The 19,885-nt window shown below is 40.7% G+C and overlaps 1 protein-coding gene across 1 annotated transcript in view; it reads right to left on the reverse strand.

Moving 5' to 3' along the window:
• The window catches only part of CDH4 (cadherin 4), a 587,236-nt gene that overhangs the window by 46,105 nt on the left and 521,246 nt on the right, over positions 1-19,885 (reverse strand). The window contains exon 8 of the mRNA XM_089513685.1: positions 19,247-19,432. Within this exon, the coding sequence (XP_089369811.1) occupies positions 19,247-19,432 (186 nt within the window). The remainder of the gene's footprint in view (positions 1-19,246; positions 19,433-19,885) is intronic.

The following is a 19,885-nucleotide window of genomic DNA, read 5'->3' on the forward strand; positions in this document are numbered from 1 at the left end:
TTTACTCTGATAATAGCCAACATATTATCCCTGAAATAGGTTCAGTACCTGACATATCTCTTTTCAAGTGCAGACTAGTCAGAGCAGATTCAGAACCTCACTGATGTTGGAGGCATCAGCCTATATCACTACCAAGAACAGAGGAGTTATTTTCCTAAAGTACAAGATCCAGGATCCCCAAACTGGCTGGGGGATTGTGGGAATTATATTTCATAGATGTAACTGCTTCAGGTTTTAACACACATTTACTGATTGATGCATGAGCCTTTTGAAACAGGATAGAATATGCACCTACATAATTTACTCTGGAATAATTGAATGAACTACAGACTCCTCCTCCTCTTCCATTTCTAAAGTGTGTCTTTGGTGATGAGAGCAGCTTCTGTTTATATGACAGGCAGCCATGAGTTATGCAGAACCACAACTCTGCTAATTAGGAAATACTTTGTTGTAATTTGGTAATTTAGAATGTTATCATGCCTCAGCTTTTTCTTCAAAGATTGAATGAAAAATGATGTTTGACACTGATTCAGCCAAGGTCAATAGATTCAGCATGAATAAAGTGTGTAAAATTATTGATTAAAATGGTGATACAATGTTAACAAATAAGCACAAACCATGAAACAACTCATACAACTGTATGTTAAATATGTTTACTAGGCTAAGTCTAAAACAGAAATTATGAAAGAACTGTTGTTGCTGTGATGAGATCTCTGGATTGTATCTCATTGCAATACCTCCTCAAAACTAACTGTACTGTGTTCCACATAGAAGATAGCTAGCTGTAAACAACTGCCTGGCCTCCTATATGTCTCTTTAATAACATTCATTATCTGAAATGAACATTCTAACCAGAAGAGATTGGCTGGCATTCATTATTGCAGTTAACAGATTCATAGCCTAGAGTTATGGATCTGTAACTGCTCTGTGTTCACTGATTTCCACATGCATTTCATAAAGTAGACTTAAGTCAACGAAAGCTCATGCTGCCAACTTCTTTCTTTCAGTTAGTCTCAAAGGTGCTACATGATCTCTCAACATATCAATTCTACAGACTAACTTGGCTATATCATTGAATTCTGCTCTGTATTCAGTAAGACTACACAGTCTTATTGGAAAAACACATAAATGATGCCCCAGTGTACCTTAAGAGCCAGCAGCCGGATCAGGCAATTAGACACTCAGACCCAAGACCTCTATAATAAGTCCTTGTCACAACCATGCCCAAAGGCAGGAAGGGGTAGAAATGTCATCTTTTTTGTGCCCCAGTTGGAAGCTGGACAGGTTTCCTTTGCCCAATCCAGCTGCTGGCTCTTAAGGTGAGCTTGAAAGGGGGGGGGGGGGGGCTAGGAGATGTTGCATAGTTACCCAGACATAACGAAGTAGCCAATGTAGAATATTGACATTTGTAACCAGAAGAAAAAAAAGATGGAAAGAATATTTGAAAATACATATTTTTAAAAATACGGGAAAATGTGCCTATGGAGTGTTGGGAAAAGAGACAAGAAGAACAATGGACTGAAAAAATGCATTTTGGAACTTATTCTGCTCAAAATTTACATGAATGTTGTCCTTTTGGTGCAGAAAACAACTGTCTGCACAAAAAATGTACAAATTTTGCACAGAAAGTCCTTAACAATGACATTTTCTGTGCAGAAAACAACATTTTCTGTTTGTTTCTGTGTTTTTTTCTTCTTCACAGAATGAATCTCAAACTGAAAATAATTCTCAGTGGGAAGAACTGCAAATAGTTTGCTAAAATTATTCATTATTTCCTTGATGAATGAAATGAAGGAAAAGTGCATCCCTACAGAAAGAACCTTACCACATGAAGCTGTGGAGATTATCACACCCAGGAATCCTGGCAGGAGGGATGTGGTATTTTCCCATTCTTGAATAAGCCGCGGGAGAAGTCCAGGTTGCAGATAGGCTGCCTGAATGGATATGGGCTGTAAATGTGATAACACCCATTTCCGTCTTTTAGATCCTGCTTCTCTCCCGCTAGGATTCCTGGACGTTATGATCTCCTTAGTGTTCCTGTGAGGCTGTAATATGAAAATTGCAAAAATATTGGTATCTTCAACCTTCCTGCTTTCCTTTCTCCAGCAGCCAAAGACATTTTTATTCAAGCAGGCTTTTAATGTATAGTCATGCCAGGAAGGCTTTTATATGGTGTGTGTTTTAGTTATGGTTTTAACTTTTGAATGTTTTTGTAATTTGATACTTTTTTTTAGCTGCTTGATTTTAATTGTCTATTAATTTTTTACTATAAAGTTTTTAAATGGTTGTATTTGTGAGCTGCCTTGGGTCTCTTTATGGGAGAAAGGTTGCAAAGAAATGAAATAAATAAATAGCAACAGCAACAACAACTTGGGACTTTCCATGCAAAACATGCTCTTTATCAGAGAGATACAACTGTCACCAAACTCTGAGCCAGATATCCTAATAAAAGGTCACAGATCTCTTTCAGAATATGAAGAAAGCTATGGAGCCATGAAATGGCAATGATGGCTATTACAAATGTACCTGACTGTGTAGAGTAGTAATCCTGTGTCACCTTATGCTTGCTTAGAATGTAACAATGGTTAGGATTCTGCATCAGAGTGGTGTAACATGTGTGGAGATCAAGACTGACTGAACCAATTTTTTGCTGAATGGGAATGTTGCACAACTGAATGCATGTCCAAATGTGCCACATGTGCAAGCATGGAGTAATGGTTTGAGCATTGGACATTAGGGAGTATTGGACCATGACTTTGGAGGCCAGGGTTCAAATCCTCCCTCAGCCATGGAAACCTACTGGGTGACCTTAGTCAAGTCATACTCTCTCAACCTCAGAGGGAGGCAAAGGCAAACCTCCCTCTGAACAAATGTTGCTAAGAACCCCATGATAATTTTGTCTTCGGGTCACTGTGAGAAATGACTTGAAGGCATACAACAATAACAGCAAGCATATTCATCATAGACACATATGTACTGGATGCACATTGACAGGCCATGTAGAATTCCACTTCCACAGCTGTGATCTGAATATGGAAATTTCACATTGGATAAAAATGTCCAACCATTTCTGTAGGGAGATTTATGCATCATAAGGTCTCAATAGATCCAGCACAGTATAATGGTTTGGGTGTTAGACCAGGACTCTGGGAAAATAGAGTTTGAATCCACACCCAGCCATGGAAAGCCACTAGGTTACCTCAGACAAGTTACACTCTCTCAGCCTCACAGGACAGCAAAGCCACCCCCACCCCCCAGAACAAATCTTGCCAAGAAAACTGATGATAGGTTTGCCTTAAATAAATCCTCACTAGGATATAGTCATAAGATGAAACTGATTTGAAAGCACATAATAAAGAAAAAACCCCAATAGGATTCCATGGCTGTAGAATTCAAAGAGATAGCTGTGTTAGTCTGGAAAATCAGTATGCAAAGGGATCTTGCAGCACTTATGAAAAACAGAAGTTGGTAGATGAAATGATGAAAGAATGATGAAAGTAGCTATGAAAGATCTGAAAGATCAAAGTTGGTAGCATGAGCTTTTGTAGATTTGAGCCTACTTCCTCACATGCATTCAGAATCCCTTTGCAATAGGATTCCAGTCAACATCTTAATAAAATAATTTGACAAACAAAGATTTCCCTAGCACAAGTTTGAAAGTAACAGGAAGAAAAAGAAAGAATAAAACTCTCCTTCATTTTCCCCAATTCATGCTTCCTCCCTGATGAAGCTTAAAGATAGCCCAACTGGGGTCTATAGATCATGGGTTAAAAACCTCTGTTCTGTTTAACTCCTAATCCCAGCCTCTCCCTCAGTGTCCATTACCTGTACCAGTTTGGCTCTGAAAAGTCTCTTACCACACAGAGCAATTCTACAGAATTCAGAAGTAAGAACATATTGCCTCTGGAGTTGGGAAGAACAAAATGAAAAAAACAACACTAAAATGAATTGAACTCCTCATTCAATGAAAATCCAGAGTAATGAACCAATTTCTCACCAGGGAAGTTATTTGACAAATAACAGTAGCGTATGGAGACTTTAACCCCAAACACCCACTGACTCACCGATTTCTAGCCTTTTACATTCTTATTTAAATACTTTGTCACTTCATGGACACACTTGATTAATAAGTGCTTCTCTCTCAGCTTTCCTCTTGGGATTCATTGAGACACATATTTTTTGACACAGTATTTTCTCTTCGACATTTCCTTGATTTATGCAGTTGGGGAACTGGATTTTCTTTTGCATTTGCCTATATGGGACCAATTATATCCTTTATATCATTGTTTTCAGTAAATGTCAGTGACAAAGAGACCTGCCATACTACTGGCCAATCCTATGCATAGATTTGTCCCTTGCCAGCAAGCAAGAATCCATGTGGAAGCAAAAAGTTTTGGAACATTTGGTGAAAATATTGCTGCTGTTGTAAATCCATACCTGCCTTATCATGCTCAGCTCACTCCCCCCAAACTTGCTGGATGCATTATTTGAAGCTGACAGAGAAATGCCTGTGGTTTCAGGTGGCTCCCTGTCAAAGGCACACTGAATCCAGAGGGCTAGTAAAGTCAAAGCCACAAATGTGAGGGCCAACTGTAAAGCAATGTGTCTGTTTTTGATAGGACTAACAATTACAATTAGACTTGCAAATATTATTTGATATAAGTATTTGCATACTCTATCCCATGAGTCTAAGAAAATATCTGTCAAATTAAATTTGATAGTCTTTAAGGTTTCACAAGTCTCCTTGTTTTTTGTGCAAGAGATTAACATTGTTCCATATCCACTGGAATAAACCAGCATGGTGCATTGGTGTCAGCCGTAAAGCTTCCGACTGGCGGAGCATTGTTGGGACCTGGATTAGACCCGGGCTGATGGCAGGTGGCTATTAGGTAGAGATTTAGCATGCGATAATCCCCCCCTCCATCCCACATCCTGGCTCCAGTCTGGACAATTTCAACCGGAAAGAAGAAACGCTTAAAGTGAACAAAATTTGACTACCAGTCCTGAGGCATAGCAAAATAAGGACTCAGCAAATGCAAATGGGAAACCATTCAGAGTCAGGGGCTTTCCCAGCAGATCATGATCACCAATTAGCAGACATTAATCCTCTTTTGTATTAGCCTCCTAGCCTGAGGCCAGCCATCAGCACAGAACAACACACATGTAAATCACTCCTGCATTCCCAGGCTCACACAGTAGATATACACCCAATTTTTTCCTGGCAAAGCATTCTCTGAAGATGCCAGCCACAGATGCTGGCGAAACATCAGGAAGAAACTCTGCTAGGACATGGCCACATAGCCTGAAAATCCCACAAATAACAACAACATTGTAACAATATTTGCTAAAGTTAACTATAACAAATTTATTTTATCTAAAACGAACATTCCATGCTGTGCAAAGGGCTTAATGTCAGGAGCTCTATCTACCTTTTTACTGGTCTTTCTGCCTTTCTCCTTTTCCAATATCCAGATGCTTAGTGGAGAACAAAGGTTATTTGCCATGAATATATGGCTCAATGAAAACTTAGTAGTGCCACATTTGAACAGACCAGTAAGCTCTATCTGATACTTATTAGTAAGCTCTCTCTGATATTTATTGGTTCATATCTCAGGAGACCAAAATGGGACAGCTGTATCATGGGCTGGGGGCAAGAAATGTAACATGTCTGAAAGGCATGACAAAAGAATAGCTTACTGCAAGTAAAATATCATAGGATTTCTTTTCCTTAAAAAAACAACAACCCAGCAACTTTGAATGGAATTATCCAAAACTTTCTCCATGAAACAGTTGGCCTAAGGACACTGAAAGGAGTATAAATGTTTTATACCCTAGTATGGGACAAGCAGTTAGGGCTGAACAGCTGAATCTGGAAAAAATGCTTTTATTTTTATTTTACAGATGCTGCCTCTTTTTACCCTAGGAGAGTAAAAGTATTTCTGTACTGGAGAAGGTTTAGAATAACACTGTGCCAATATTTTATATGCATTTGAACTCAAACAGAAACTGCATCTGGACATTCCAGAAAGGGGTGATTTTTTTTTTTAGACATTTGTCAGAGCATAAGGTTATGGGATCTCCATCTTTACTGTAACAAGGTGACCTAGGCCCTTGTCCACATAGGTGATTCATTCCAAATTGCCCCTGGGATTATTGCTTCTTGTTTACCTAATGCAGACCCAAATGGCCAAATCAGGTGTGGACGATTTTCATATCATTTGCACTTGATTTGGGCTTTTCTCCCTTAAGGAAAAAGGTAAAGTTTTTCCCTTGACAAGGTTGTCTAGTCGTCTCCAACTGTAGGAGGTGGTGCTCATTTCCATTACTAAGGCAAGGGAGCCAGTATTGTCAAAGGTGATCCCATGGTCATATGGCCAGCATGACTGCATGGACGCTGTTACCTTCCCACCAAAGTGGTACCTATTTATCTACTTGCACTTTAATATGTTTTCAAACTACTAGGTTGGCAGAAGATGGTACTGGTGACGTGAGTTCACCCCATCATACTGCACTTGGGTCTCAAACTCCCAACCTGCTGATCTTGCAGTCATCAGTGTCCCTTAACCCACATTTCTTCCTTAACCCACATTTAAATAACACACCTTTTGTTGTGGGTTTCGGGCTCTCTCCACAGCGATGATGGGTGGCTGCCTTCCCACACAGTCCCTGTGAATAGCCTAGCATTACTGGGTGTGAGTTATCACTCTGAGTCCAGAATGACATGGCTGGGTACTTCACTGCGATTTCAGCAGTGGTGCCAGGTGATGAACAGGGATCACATGGGAAGGCAGCCACCCATCGTTCACCGTGAAAGCAAAAGAGAGAAAATAGGGGGTGAACTGGGGTGGGTGGTTGGTTGTATTCTGGCCAGTGAAGGCAAGCTCCAAGATGTGTGTGTTTGCATGTTTTGCTGTTTATGTGTTTTGCAAACTTCCTTGCTTCCTGAAAAGCCCCAGGGAATGTTAATTCATGATTTCTTCCCTTGGGGCTTCCTAGCAATGCTTGTCTGTTGAATGGCTGAAAAACATGGTGGGAATTTTTTGTTGTTGCTGCTGTGACATCCCCCTCCCCTACCTCCATCTTCATTATCATTTTTTCAACAGGAGTTGCAAGAAGAACAACAAATCTTGTTCAGATTCAACAAAGCAGAACTGAAAAGCCCCATGGGAGAAAATAATCATGGGTATATCTATGGAACTATAGCTCTATCCTGTCAAATCTTGAGAATTCTTGTTTGGTGAAATAGCTCTTAGAATTCCCCACTAGAGAGCATTAACTATAACACTGGAGATTATCAAATGGGGGAAAACTGGGGAAGAAAAAGGCATACTCCTGGCAAAGTTGTGCGATCGCGCTGAAGATTTTCAGATGACATCATGCTTATCCAGGACTTAACCCATGAAGATCCAGGAATGCTACTTTCCCCCTTGAATGGCTTGTTGCTGGAACATTCCTGGATCTTCGTGGGTTAAGCCCTGGATAAGCGCAATGGTCTAAAATTTTCATCACGATCGTGAGACTTTGCCGGGAGCATGCCTTTTACTCCTAGTTTTCGCCCCCCTCCATCTGATAATCTCCTATAGTTCCAAAACACACTGCAGAAATAATCCAGTTTGAGACTGCTTTAATACCCTGACTCAGTGATAGGGAATCCTGGGAATTGTAGTTGATTGTGGCACCAGGGCTCTTTGACAGAGAAGGCTAAATGTCTCACAAAACTACACTTCTCCAAATTTCCTAGCATTGAGCCGAGGCAGTTAAAGTGGTCTTCAACTGGATTATTTCTGCAGTGTGTTTTGGACCTATAGTTAGCTATTACTCAAGAGAGTAAACTTCAAGGCCAGAGGGCTAGCACAAGTGGAGTAAAGTCAGCCCTCCTTAGCCATGGATTCTGCATCCATGAATTCAACCACCCATGGCTTGAAAATATGCCCCCCTGCAAATAAAATAAAAATAAAAATAAATAAATAAATAAATAAATCCAGAAAGCAAACATGATTTTGCTTTTTTTTTTTTAAAAAAAGTTAAAATAAAGTGCACCATTTTACTACAACATTATATATAACAGGACTTGAGCATCCACCTTGTTGGTATCCAAAGAGGGTCCTGGAACCAAACCCCAGCTGATACCAAGGGACCACTGGACATACATGGGGCCAGGGGGGCTAGTACATGTGGACTACTTGCTTGTGGATCACACATAGAACCAACAACGTGAATAAGGTCTTTATATGCTCTCTCTCTCTCTCTCTCTCTCTCTCTCATTCTTTCCCTCTGCATATTGCAATTTCAAAATGCTTTGGTGAGCTGTAAGGTTTGCTCACAACAATACACTGCTCCTGGGAAAATTCATGTCACCCACACCTCTGTTAGAACTGCAGCTAAACTCAAAGAAACAGAGCAGTCTGGGTGTGACAATGGTGTGGAGACAGAGGGGGGAAATGAGGTCATTAACTACTCAAATAGGAATTCTCCCCCTCCATGAAATTTTCCTTCATCCCCCAATTTTATAGCACTGCAGTAAATTAAAAGTTGAGAATCTCAGGCCTTCAACAGACCAGCAAAATATGCCAGCATGAGGGCAGAGTGGGGGCATGGTGACCCCCTGCTGCCCGACCCCATGCTGGCGTCATGCTGGAGTCACGCCACCTGACCAACCACAAGGTGGACAGTGTCACATCATTTCTTTGGTGCCGTATGTAGGCACACTGCACCAAAGTGCTATGGTAAAGCCATGGTGGTGGCAGCTATGGCACCACTTTCTGTAGCTTCTTTTTGCACTGCACACCTGCTGGGTTGGAGGTGTGGTGTGTGGTTGCTGTGTCCCCAACCCAGCATTTCCAGGGGTGACACAGAGCTGCTTCTTAGGGGCGGTCTGTCCAGCCCCATACTGGCCAACATTTTACAGACGAAATGTGGGGCCCATATGGCCAAACAACCAGAGTGTGATCAAAAGGGCAAAGTTATAAAATAGGAGGAATGCACAAACTTGAAAGGCTGCAGTAATTTGTTTTTGCTTGAGTCTACTGGGAAGGGCAAAACTCCTCTCCTCTCCTCACTGCTGAATTAACTGAGAGAAAAATATGCTTGTACTTTGAACCCAGTTTGAAGTAGTTGAAGTAAACAAAGGGAGAAAGTGGGAGGAGGACAGAGAAACTGGGACGTTTTAAAAGCAGCAGAAATGTGGGATGATAGAGGGCAACTTTCAAATCAGGACAGTTGGATGGTGTGAAACATTTGGAAATACAGTTTACAAATCCAAAGAAAAGGGTCAGACAAAGGTACCAAGGAAATAAAAGCACAGCAAATACAATAATAAATGTTGGCATCTCAATCTCTGCAATGCTAGAAATTGGGAGAGTGAAGGAAAATTTCATTGGGAGGTAGAATTCCTATGGGGAGGGATGGCCTCATTTTACCTTCCACACACATAGTTATACCCCTGCACTCTGTCCGTGTGTGTGTGAAAGAGAAAGATGATTTTATTATCTCTGCTAATCCATAAATCCCAATAATGAAAATGTTCAGCCTTGTGAACCAGAGTTAGTAAAAATGTAGCCCTGGAGCTATTTGTGGCCCTAACAGTGTTTTTGCAGCCCTCCATTTCCAGAATCCCCAGAATATCCTTTATCTGGGCCATGAAACCACCAGAGGTGGCAATTCACCTTCTAAATAGGTGTTTGTCTCCCTCCTGCATTTTGTTTTACATCAAAAATACCAGTTTTTCAAAACCAGAATCAGATTTGGGACTATTTCAATTTTCCCTACCATTTTTTGACACTCTGTTGGCCCCATGGATGATCCCGGGCTGGAAACTGGCCCCCAGATCCCTTCCATTTCTCTCCTGCTTCTGTAAACCTCAGCTCCACTATAACATAAGTGGAAAGCATTACAGAGGAAATTGGTTATGGGATTGGTAAGGGTGTGGTTTTTTTTTTTTTTAATTAAAGCTCTCTGATATATGTCACTGTTAGTATGCCACAAAATAGCACTTCATGGTGCTATGCTAGTCATTAATAAGTACTTACGTATTCATTTGGTTTTGTGTGGAGAGCATTTGATTGGGAAGAATTTGAAACAATAATCATTCAGAGTCTTACTAGCTGAGTCTTTTACTATGCTACTCTGTCTTCATGTGTAGAACAGTTCTCAGTAATTAAAACTTCTCATTGGCTCTTTTCTTACAAGTTGATTACAAATGTTGTCCTATTTTGGTACAGATGTGTTTCCCATTTGTTTTTTAAAAAATAATATTATTTCATTGTGCATATTGTGGAATTTTAGATTCTTCTCAGTGCCTCTGGATTTTTGAGAAGATTGCTACAACCTCTGAAACGGAGCATGTAATGCAGATAAATCAGGCCCTGTTTCAGGTTTCTTTTTAAAAATAATAACAATAATAATGAACAATATATCTTTTTGTTCTAAGGCAATCTTTCACTGTAAGGAACGAGCTATCCCCTTGTTGTTCCATTAGGAGTCAGGCATACAGCAAAGGAGAGTGTCTCTATTTCAGATTCATTTCTATAATCCATGCAGGGTTCATAATAACATTTTAGAGAGCCAGCTGCCACAGGGTATCTTTTGCTGTGTTCAGAGATTCTGCTTGCGACTTACTGTACAGGAAGCAAGATTCCCCTCCCCTCCTTGTCCTGTTTACAAGGCATGCGAGAGAGATAAGCATCTTGTGCCACCAAGGAAATAGCTTTTGTAGAGATGAAAGACAAAATTGAAATTGTACATCATGCGTGCCTTTCGGCACACAAGTTCGGCTGGCAGAGATGCTTATGCTGAAAGCTGGTTAAAAGTACAATAGAACATGTTTTAGTGAGGAATCAAGAGAACTACTGAAGGGTTCTCAGAGTCAAATTCTTTGTAATGCCCTGTTCACATTCAGGAATTATGTGGGAGACGTCACATCCCTACTCTCACCCTGGTCTTCTACAAAGACTCTGAATGAACATTATAATAAATTAGGTCATCCCCCAACCCTTTTTAAAGGCATTAATGCTATGTGGGCAAAGGCCATGTATCAAGGAAGCCACATGTCAATGGAAAAGAACAAGAATAATGCCTGCTATCAAGGCAAGAAATGCTGGAGCCTCTAGAACGGGAATCAATGGCAGACAGTGTAAAGGTCCTGTGGATTCTCAGACCTGCATAATGAATGGCAGAGGCAGTGAATTTAACTTACGTAAACACCAAGAACAATAATGTCAAATTGTACATTTGTGTAGTACTTCTAGTGCTTATGTTCTGTTTTTGTATAATTTCACCATAACAAATTATTTTGGAGGGGACTGATGGGAACATTGCTCCTTTAAGATGTTGTAAAATTTAAGATGTTGTTGTTAAAAAAATAATACCTGGTGTGGACAATTTTTTAATCCCCCCCTTCAATAGACTTTTCCAAGTCTGGTGAAGTTGCTGGCCAAGTGAGAAAGGGAGGAGACTCACTTTGCCACCCATGCAAAAGAACCACTGGACCTGGAAAGCAGCCCAACTGACCCAGAAGAAGCTGCTGGGTGGCAGCAGCACCCCACTCTCAACAGCAGCCTCAGTGGATGAACAAAAGAGGGACCTGGTTGGCAGAGAGGGGTGCCCAGGGGTGTCTCTGAAGCAATCTCTCCACCTCCCTTTGAGTTGTCAACAGATGTGGTTCGCACCCCCCATACCTTCTTGTGATGGTAACAGTTCCAAAACAAAGAAGGAAGATAGTTGGAGGAATGTGACACACAAAATTAGAACTATCAAGAAGCTTGTGGCTACAAAAATGAATCCAAGCAACCCCCTCATTTGGTGATTATGAGGAACAGGGACGAGAGTCTCATACCTCTGAAGTTATGAAGGTGACCTTGGAGTGTTCTACAGACAGAAGGCCTACTTTTCATTCCAAGAGGAAGAAGAGACATTTGGTGTTGGTAGGTGATTCTCTGCTGCGAGAAATAGAAGCAGTGGTGTGCAGGCCTGATAAGATATCTTGTAAGGTATGCTGTCTCTCAGGGAAAAAGATCCAGAATGTCACAGAGAGGCTGACAAGACTCATCAAGCACTCTGACCATTATTCCTTCTTTCTGATCCTCGTTGAAACAAATGATATAGGAAGATACAGCCTTCAACTTATTACGAGGGACTACAAGGCTCTGGGAAGGAAAGACCTTGGGGCAGCAGTATCACTAGGGTTGGCATCACCGAGTGCAGTAACTCATAGTTTCACCTCCCCCCCCCCCATTGCCTTCCTTTTGTACCACACCATACAGCATCCTCAGTAATGTTAGCTTTAAATTACAATATCATAGGCACATCCTAAATTTACATGTACATAGTTTCAAGTGGTTAAACTGAAAATTTGGCAAGATGTGATATTTTTAATTTTAAAAGAATATTTAAAAAGAATAATATATACTTATATAATAATAATACATAATATATAACAAAATTTGAAAAGTTGCTGCAGCTCAGCAACTTCTGGATGGCCACACAATTTCCATACCTTAGTATATAGGGTAACCAACATGGTTCCCATCTAGAGATTGGAAGGCCTGGAAAAAACCTTGAAAAATTAGATACCCCCATCCCCATTTTTTCCTGAAGCTTTTTTGTCCCCCCCCCCCCAAGAGGTATACCTTGATCTACATCATCACATTCTCAAGACTGCCCATTGAACCAAGTGCATGTTGCTTTTGTAGGAACGGGAATCCTCAGCCAGAGCCAGGGAGGTTGAATGTCCATTGACCATGCTGGCTAGGGAGGGAGGCTGCACCCAGTGAAAACCACATTGCTCACTTTTCTGGCTCAATGAGAGATTGAGAAATCTGGGGCATGCAGACAGATGAAGCAAAGATATTTGGACTCATTCAATTTTATTTCAGGCTCTGAATTTAAAGTGCCACAACTGGATTTTCCATCAGCTCCTTCATACTGTTACTGCCACAAGTCAACCAACATTTGGAACTCAAGCCGGGTGTGAGTTTGCATCTCGGAAGGAAAAAAAATCTGCCTTGCTTTTTGGAAGAAAAACTGAATGAGTCCTGGCTCATTATCCAGAAGTCCTTGTGTCAGAGGGATGAGCATGTAAATCCTTTCCCTTCCCAGTGCCCCCCTTCTTGTCTTTGATGTTGCCTTAAAACTGCTCTCATGACACTTTAGGTTTTGCAAGACGAGTAAATGGCTGGGCTTTGAAAGGGAATTGTTTATGATAGGGTGAAATTTCTGTGTTTTTCAGCTGTTGATGCAGAAAAATAAGTGAAATGCTTTTGTTGTTGAGGTTAGTAAAACATCACCACCCTCATCCTGGAGGTATATATATATTATTGTTTTAAAAATCATTCACTCATCATTTCTGTTTAAAATGGTAAGGTACTGTAGTTTTTAACTTGTTATGTGCATGCAGACATTAGAATTTGATAGACTTTTTCATCCAGTGCCTATATAATCTATATTTATATACTATTATTGTTGTTCACTGACATCATGTCATCTGATCTTGGAAGTTAAGCAGTTGTCAGCCCTGGTCAGTACATAGATAGAAGAACATCAACCAATACCAGGTGCTGCAGGCTATGGCCTGGTACATACCTGCTTGAAGGTGTGGAGTGGGGGCGGCGTCGGCGTTTTTTCCTCCGCAAGGAAGCTGCAGCCGCCAAACTGTGCGGCTTCTCTGTGGAGGAAAAAGAACCTGCAAAAAGCGGGTTCTTTTTCTGCCACGCCAGTTATGTCCAAGTTTGCACTCATGACGTAAATGGCGCAACATGACGTGCGGACGCTATGCATCCATTACATCATAATGGTGGCACCCGTGTACACAGGGCGCTGCCATTATGCCACCGCTAGTACATGCTAGGGTGTCTTTTCTAGTGAGTCATGCCTTTTCATAGCAATAACACTTACATTTCTATACTGCTTTAAAGGGCTAAGCACTCTCTAAGTAGTTTACAATGTGTTAGCCAATTGCCCCCAACAAACTGCGTACTCATTTTACCAACCAACAGAAGGATGGAAGGCTGAGTCAACCTGGAGATCTGCAGGATTGCACTCACAACATTTTGGCTGCAGTACTGACATTTAGCCACTGTGCCACCAGGGCTCTATCATGATGTAGTCAAAGTATAACAGTTTCAGTTTAGTCATTTTGGTTTCTATGGAGAGTTCAGGCTTGAAAATAGTTATATCTTGCCCTTACAAACAACAATGAAACAGGTCAATGTAATTTAAATAAGCTACAAATATATTAAAGAATGATACAATATAAACAGAGTTTAAAAATTTAAAAGTGGACAAATACACACACACACACACACACACACGTATCTTTGTATGTGTCTTTAGACTGAATTAATGAGATCCAAGGTCTTTGTTGAACATCGGTCCCATTCACATTCACCTATTTGCGCTGGATGGAACTGGGCAGAATCAGGTCCCCCTCCCGAATCTGTCCGGAAGCAAGTGCCCACTATCATTTACCTTAATCAGGGTTATTTACCCCTGAATGCCCTTGCAGCTCTTTGTGGACAGTTCACATTTGCGGTACAAGTTTAAAAGAAGTCTCCTTTGCTCTCAATCAAATTCTCTTCCACTTTAGTCAAAGGTGACGTTTCCTACAGCAATTGGCCAATGGAATGGGTGCTTTCCCCTCTCCTTTTTTTAAAAAAAAAATCCTAACAGCAGAGTGCTCATATTCTGTCAAATTTAAAAACCTCCAGGTGTGTGTGTGTGTGTGCATTGTGTGTAGCAAAAGCATTCACTCTTGTATCAATTTGACAAATTGAAAGGTAAATATTTGTAACATTCACATTGTAGCATTCACTAATAATAATAATAATAATAATGATAATAATAATAAGCCTCTTAAGGTGCTATTCCAGGAGCAAGAGGAAATGAAAGGGAAATGAGCACAAGCATTTGAATTGAAGCATTTTAATATTACAAATAATAATAATAATAATAATAATAATAAACTCATTGAGGTTTTTATAAATAAATTATTCATTCATTGAGAACATGTCCCCTGTTTTCTGCTGGTTATATTAGGTGGCTCCTCACATTTTTCCTTCAAGAGGAAACTGCCACTTCCAAAAGAACATGAGCAGGAGGGAGCTATTGTAATGTCTTATTTGTGGGCATTTCACAACGTGCATCTACACTGTTGAAATAACACAGCTTGATACTACCTTAAGTGCTGTAACTCCAACCTATAGGATCCTGGGCCTTTAGCCTTCCCTGCCAAAGAGTGCTGGTACCTCGCAAAACTACAGATTCCAAGAGTCTGTAAGATGGACTCAAAGCAATGTTAAACTGTTATTATTTATTATTATTAACCTTTATTTATGAAGCGCTGTAAATTTACACAGTGCTGTAGATACAATCTTTTTAATTAGATGGTTCCCTGCCCTCGGGCTTACAATCTAAAAAGACATGACACAGAAGGAGAAGGGAGCGGTGGAGGGAAAGGGTAAGAGGTCCAGCAGTTCTTCTCTACCTCCAAGGCCTGGACCAAGGCAGATGGACTGGAGGGAGGGTTTGGCTTCATAATGGATGGTTAATCATTTTCCAGGGAAAATACATACTCTCAAGTAGGATAATGCATATACAGTACATAGCAATACAGGAAATAGTTTGATAAACAGACAACAAAAGAAAACCAAATAGCAAGCGAAAATTATGCAATGCCTGGGAAGGCTACTCTGAACAGGATGGTTTTCAACTCCGTTTTGAAGCTGGTTAAAGAAGTGATGGCTCTTGCTTGTGGGGGAAGAAGGTTCCAGGAGTGAGGGGCAGCAAGTGAAAAGGGGCGAAGGAAATCCTGGGCTGGGACAGCAGACCTTGACTACCAGAACAGAGGGCCCAGGTGGGAAGGTGAGGAGAAAGAAGGTCTGATAAGTAAGGAGGGGCCAGACCATGGAGGGCTTTAAACGTCGACAGCAGGAGCTTATACTGAATACGGAAAGGGAGGGGGAGCCAGTGAAGGGATGCCAACACAGGAGAGATATGATCACAGCAGTGGGTGGAAGTGATAATGCGTGCAGCTGAATGCTGAACAGAGATTAAAGGACGGAGGTGAGAAAGAGGAAGCCCAGCCAGGAGGACGTTACAGTAATCAAGTCATGAGATCACTAGGGCATGGACCAGGATCTTGGCAGTAGAGGGGGAGAGATATGGTCGGATTTTGGCAATATTGTACAAAAAGAATCTACAAGCCTTGGCTGTGGTCTGGATCTGAGGGATACACGACAGAGAAGAATCAAAGATAAAACCCAGACTGCGGGCTTGCTGGACTGGTTGAATAGAAATGTTGTCCACAGAGACAGAAAAGGAGTGTTGAAGGGTGGGCTTAGGAGGAAAGACAAGAAGCTCTGTCTTGGACATGTTGAGCTTCAAATGCCAATGGCGCATCCACTGCGAGACAGCTGTGAGGCAAGACGAGACTTGCTGTTCAAGCCTTGGAGAAAGGTCAGGGGTGGAAAGATACAACTGGGTGTCATCGGCATACAGGTGGTAGGAAAAACCAAAAGAGCTGATGAGTTTTCCTAAGGACAGTGTGTAGAGAGAAAACAGAAGGGGACCCAGAACAGAGCCCTGGGGAACTCCGACAGATAAGGGAACAGGAGAAGAAGTCTGACCCCCTGCAACTACTGCAAAAGATCTGCCAGACAAGTAAGATCTAAACCAGTCAAGAACAGAGTCTGAGAACCCAAGGTCAGAGAGTATGTCAATTAGGAGAAAGTGATCAACAGTGTCAAAGGCTGCAAACAAATCAAGAAGGATGAGAACAGAGTAAAGGCCATTAGCCTTGGCCAGTAAAAGGTCATTGGAGATCTTAGTGAGAGCTGTTTCTATAGAATGCCTTGGGCGGAAACCAGTCTGAAAGGGATTGAGGATGGAGTTGGCTTCAAGAAACTCAAGACAGCGCGAATAAACAACTCGTTCCAAAACCTTAGAAAGAAAGGGGAGAAGAGAAATCGGACGATAGCTAGACAGAGAGGAGGGGTCAAGAGAAGGTTTTTTCAGAATTGGGGAAATGAGAGCATGTTTGAAGTCCGATGGGAAGGAGCCTGTAGAGAGAGAGAGATTGAAGATATGGAGAAGCGAGGGCAGAAAAGAAGGAGCTATAGAGATTAGAAGACGAGTAGGAATTGGGTCAAGAGAACAAGTTGCAGGTTTGCAAGAGTTCAGAAGTGTAGAGAGTTCATCCAAAGAAGCAGGAGAAATGCAGAAAATTTGTTAGGTGAGGGCAATAGAAGATTATGAGCAGAAGAAGAATCGGGAGGGACTATCTCAGAGCGAATAGTGGAAATCTTAGAGATTACCACTATTAAAATAAAATAATAATAATCCAAAATTCAAGAGTTTACTGGGCAATTATTTCTTTATTTCTATATTATTATTATTGCTTTATTTCTATAGTAAAGATGCACCCACAGGTCTTTGGTTTGGATCCAGCACGGCTCTTCTTGTTCAGCTGTGAACAGTATGGAAATAAGACTTAAGAAGAGTTCTATCTGCTCTTGAACTGACTTCAAAAGGTTGAGCCCTTGTACATCAATGACAGTTAATTTTATCTCATCTAAAACCTTATGTAACAGAGTGATTCCCAGTTGACAGAAAGACTCTGACAAGGGACAATTGCTCCCCTGTCTGGAGATCTGGGCTATGGATCAAAGCCAACCATTTTTCACCAGTGGAGGCTACCTGATTTCACAGTGAGTTTTCCAAGAAATGACTGGGGTATCAGTAATTTCCTCATCAACATCCTGTACTTCTACATTCGTTCCCAAAGTCAATGGTATTGCTGGGGCTTGGTCCCTGTGGATTCCCAAATCCATGGATGCTCAAGTCCCATGAAATACAGTGGTGTAGTAAAGTGGTGTCACTTGTATTAAATAGCAAAATCAAGGTTTGCTTTTTGGAATTTATACTTTTTTTTAAAAAAAATCAAGGTGTGGAGGGTGGAATCCATGGATAAAGATAAAAATTATTAATAATTTAAAGTTTTGTGTCATTTTAATTAGCACCTTCTTTAAATAAAGAATCATTTTCTTAAGTCAGCAATGGATTCTATGATTCTATGCTTCTGTCTCATCTTATATTGTAATAAGAAAGGTGGATGTTAAACATAAAACCAACTTCAGTGACTCTTGAATTACATTGCCATCCTCAGTCTTACTATCCTAAAGGATGACTTTTCAAGTCAAAATATACCGTAGGATAATGATACGGAAAGTGATGATTTAAAATCCTTGGTAAGGCAGATGGAAACAGTACTTGCACATTTTGCAATTTTCAAATATTCTTCTGAGACACATCAAGACACACTACTGAGGGAAAAGGTTATGTGATTTCCCCACCCCCCTCTTCATTTTGGGATTTTCTGACAGAAAATCCTTTGTAGCAAAAACTTGTGTCAGAAAGTCCTAAAATTGTTCAGAGAGCTGTCTTCTGCACAAAAGACACTCTTTCGACATACAAAAATGTGGGTTTTTTTTTGTGCAAACAGATTTTGTTTGGGAAAAAAACATCCTGAAATGTGAAAAATATAATTGTAAATTGTAAGAAACCTCTTGTAATCTCCCTTAGCAGAGACAAAACCTTTGAAATCCACCATTCTTGTTAATGAAAATAAAATAAAATAAGATTTACATCCTTATTGATGAGTCAGAATAGGTGAAATGGTAAAATGGTGTGACTCTGATGAGTGGAGTCTGGATCAAGTATTTTGAAACCCAGAAATGTTCCTATTCTAAAACAAAATGAGAGAGACACTCATTCAAGTGGAAGCATCCATATCACACATTGTACAGGTGCAGTTTTCAAAGAGAGAGAGAAAGAAAAAGAGAGAGAGGGAGAGAAGAAAAAAGGAGGATAAATGACTGATGCAGGTGTGATGTTACACCCAATGGTCTTGTTGTGTAGAAACAACACTCTTAGGTTACTACCAAACTGCAGAACTAATGCAGTTTAACACCACTTTAACTGCTATAGCTCAGTGCTGTAGAATCTAGGGATTTGTAGTTTGTTGTGGCACCAGAGCTCTCTGACAGAGAAGGCTAAATATCTCACAAAATGACAGATTCCATAATTCCATATTATTGAGCTATGGCAGTTAAAGTAGTGCCAAACTACTTTACTTCTGCAGTGTAGATGTAGCCTTAAGCTCAAGATCTTGAATGAGATTCCTCCAGACCCATCTCTCCCCAGAAGACACCTCTGACAGTGCCCAAATGAAATGAACATTGGTAGAAGTACATACCCTCACAACAGTTACCAAGCCTTCATTAGTAACAGGATCAGTTCTGATGGTGAAATGACCAGAAGGGTCTCCACTGATAATCCGGTAAACAGCATTCCAGTTGGGTGAATGAGGCTGGTCTCGGTCCATCACCGTCAAATTGGCAACCACTACTTCCACTCGGTTTTCTGGGACTTCACCAGAATACTGAAAATGGAAAACAAAACAGGCTTTAAATGTTGTCTTCACAGAATGAAGGGCCAACCCATCTGGAGAAAAAAATTGATTGTACACAATGTTCCAGTGATTTTAAGACAGTAACTTAAATACCAAATATCCATGACTGATGAAACCCCTCTCTGGAGAAGGAATTTTTTGGGTTCATTTTAAAGTCACTTGTTTGGTCTTTCTCAGTTAACCCCTAAAATTCCAAATCCAAAAATCCAAAATTCAAGAGTTTACTGGGCAATTATGTGCCTACCATCTGTCCTCCTAAAATCGGAGCATCAGGGAAAGGAGTTCATGTTCTTTCTGCCTTATTTAAAAGTCTAGATGAAAATTGTATGATTTTTTCCCCAAAAACTGCACTACCAATTTATGCAGTTAAAATTCATCATTATTATATTTATATTACAGGAAGCAGAGCAATGGATGAGGCAC

This window comes from Sceloporus occidentalis, unplaced genomic scaffold, assembly GCF_023333645.1.
Source record: "Sceloporus occidentalis isolate IW3139 unplaced genomic scaffold, rSceOcc1.0.p SCAF_3, whole genome shotgun sequence".
In the NCBI taxonomy this organism is placed as follows: Eukaryota; Metazoa; Chordata; class Lepidosauria; order Squamata; family Phrynosomatidae; genus Sceloporus; species Sceloporus occidentalis.